Source organism: Panthera tigris, chromosome D1 (assembly GCF_018350195.1).
Source record: "Panthera tigris isolate Pti1 chromosome D1, P.tigris_Pti1_mat1.1, whole genome shotgun sequence".
NCBI lineage: Eukaryota > Metazoa > Chordata > Mammalia > Carnivora > Felidae > Panthera > Panthera tigris.
In genome coordinates, this window is record NC_056669.1 from 61,684,450 (window position 1) to 61,687,278 (window position 2,829).

General features: G+C 39.3%; 1 protein-coding gene across 1 annotated transcript; it reads right to left on the reverse strand.

Annotated features, from left to right (window-relative positions):
- Nucleotides 1-670: 670 nt before the first annotated feature.
- On the reverse strand, nt 671-1,606 carry LOC102956885 (putative olfactory receptor 52P1). The gene is given in 1 exon segment (XM_015542085.1): nt 671-1,606. A coding segment is annotated over 1 exon segment (936 nt).
- Between the last annotated feature and the right edge of the window lie 1,223 nt (nt 1,607-2,829).

A 2,829-nucleotide genomic window follows, 5' to 3' on the forward strand; every position in this document is an offset into this window, starting at 1 on the left:
TTCAATAATCCCACAACCTGTGTCTATATGTCATCTTCAAGTTCATCCATTTTTGTTATAATCATCACAATCATCTAATTAATATCGTGAACATGTTGCACTGCTGTTGCATTAGAAATAATCCTGGTGAAAAGACAAATTTCCGTGTTAAAGTGGTATCCAAAGATAGTGAGTATGTTAGGTGCTTTCAGTAGTAAGACATTCTTTGGAAACAGACACAGAATTTAAAAATTAGAAAATAGAAAGCCAAAGTAAGTATAAACTTTCCAGCAAGACAAGGAAAGATGATCTTGGCTCATCTACAGAAAAATCTTGTGTGTAGCTGATGAACGTGAACACAGATGTGAAAGTCATCAGGAGACCCGTGCCATAAGAGGACTTCTGTTTAAACAGACATAGAAAGAGCCATCTTGGCCTCTTCCTTTTTTAGTTCATAGCTCAATGAAAGGACAAACATCAGTTCTCCATGCAAGCCAAAATAAAACAAAGCAAACAAACAAACAAACAAACAAGCCAAAATGTGGGAAACCACCACACACAAACGTTCCTTCTGATCTATTTGTTCCACAGCCCATTTAAAGATATAACTGGGTCTTGGATGGTTGGGCAAAGCACTGTCAGTTGTTCTCACTGTTTATTTACTCACAGGTATATTGTCAGCACTCATAGTCTATGCAGGTCCTCTGCAAAGGCATTTGGTCACTTTGTGCCATATTTCCTTCATTTTTATACCATAGATGATGGGGTTGAGCACTGAGGATAGAATAAGGTAGAGATTGGCAAGGAGAACACGAGCATGAGGTGGGATATTGTGACCAATGTGGTGCATGAGAGACGAAAAGAGTGCAGGAACATAAGTGACAAGAATGACAAAGAGGTGAGCTGAACAGGTGTTGAGAGCTTTATAGGTAGCATCTTGAGAGTTGAGACATACCACAGCCTGAAGAATGAAGCCATAAGAGAAGCCAATGAGCAGCAGATCAAGTCCCACCACTAGCAGAATCACAAAGAGCCCATAGATATGGTTAGGTCTGGTATGGTCACAGGCCATTTTCACCAAAGCCATGTGGTCACAGTAGGTATGAGGAATGACCATGTGGCAGAATGTCAACCTTTGAAGTAGAAGTGGCATGGGTAGGATAAGAATCACACCCTTGGCCAGAGCCATCAGTCCCAGGCATCCAACTAAGGAATGGCTCAGAATTGTGTTGTAGCGTAACGGCTCACATACAGCCACAAAGCAGTCAAAGGCCATTGCGGCAAGTAAGGCTGATCATACCACAGATGTTCCATGGATGAAAAACATCTGGGTGAAATAGGCATTGGCAGCTATATCCCCATCATTGAACCAGAAGAGGCAAAGGAACTTGGGCAATAGAGCCAGAGTAGATATGAGGTCAGCTACCATCAGCAAGGCTAGGAGCAGGTACATTGGGATGTGAAATGTGGGCTCTGTGGCCACCAGAAAGAGAATAGCACCATTGACAATGAGGGCAGCCAAGAACATGGAGGAGAAAGGAAGAAATAACCACAAGTGCTGTGACTCTAAGCCTGGTATGCCCATCAAAGTGAAGTTCAGGATGCTGGAATGGTTGAAGATTAGCATCATAGATACTGTTGGTGGTTGTTAAGTGAAATTTAGACATCTGTCAATGAGCCGTGCATAGTGGTTGTTTTTTTTTTTTTTTTTTTTTCCCAGTTTGGCTTTTAATGACTTGCTGAGATGGGAAAGATGGAAAAATACCTCTTTGGGGAAATGGAGTCTTCATTCTGGCTTCAGATCTATCTCTAAACATCTATATTGTTTTCGCACTCATTTCTTTGTGAGGTGAGCCTCAGGCTTCTTTTCTGGATAGAGGATGTTGTAGTGGACCTTTCCTCTCACCTGTCCCAGTTCAGCAACTCTACACTTCAAACAAGTTTTCTGGACTTCTGAGTTAGAGAAGGAGAAAATATTTTTATTCTTGATTAAAGGATGAACATTTTTGATACAAGACCCATGATCATATCATTGGGAAGCTTCCCAGTTATAGAAGAAATATACTTATTCACCCCTTGTTGTAACAGGGCTTAGCTGTTGGGAGAAATTTCCTTTGCATTTCTTTGCTTTCATGTTTTGTCCATCTTCCAGGAATCCATTCTCTGGTTATGATCCTGTTTCTCCTTCTGGGTCTCTTTGCTTTTCAGACATGTGAAAGATATATTGTTCAAATAAGAACACCATCAGATGGTTGCTTCCCACTAGCTCCCATCAATGCACTTGATGGACAGTCCTTTGCAGTTTTTTTGTATGAATTATGCATATTTATTTCTTTTCAACTAGCCCTCATTCATGTATAGATTGAATTGCCTTTAACCATGAGGGATTTACCTCAAATCAGCCCACTGTCCTCTTTCATTCTTCTGTTCCTATCATGAATTAGCTGAATTTCTCTTTCCTTCCAAAGACCTTCCATAGACACTTTAAGCAATAAAACAAGAACCCCTTTCACAAATACCTGCCTGTACTGTATCTATTTTTTTTCATCTTCCACATGTTTTCCATTTCATGTATTTTTCAGGTCATGCAAATCCAATTTGTGCCTATAGCCACTACTCATAGTCCCACATTTTAGGGATCTTAATATTATCATATAAAATATATTTAGAAAGTCCTCATAGCAGTTTCACTCATGGAGATGATTTATGATTCCTATAAGAAGTAGGTATGCATATGTTTGCATTATGGTGGAAATTTGTCTTAAACTTAGCCTTCTAAAAGGAAGCTAACTTTTAAAAAATGTTTTATTTTATTTTATTTTGAGAGAGAGAGATATATATATAGAGAGA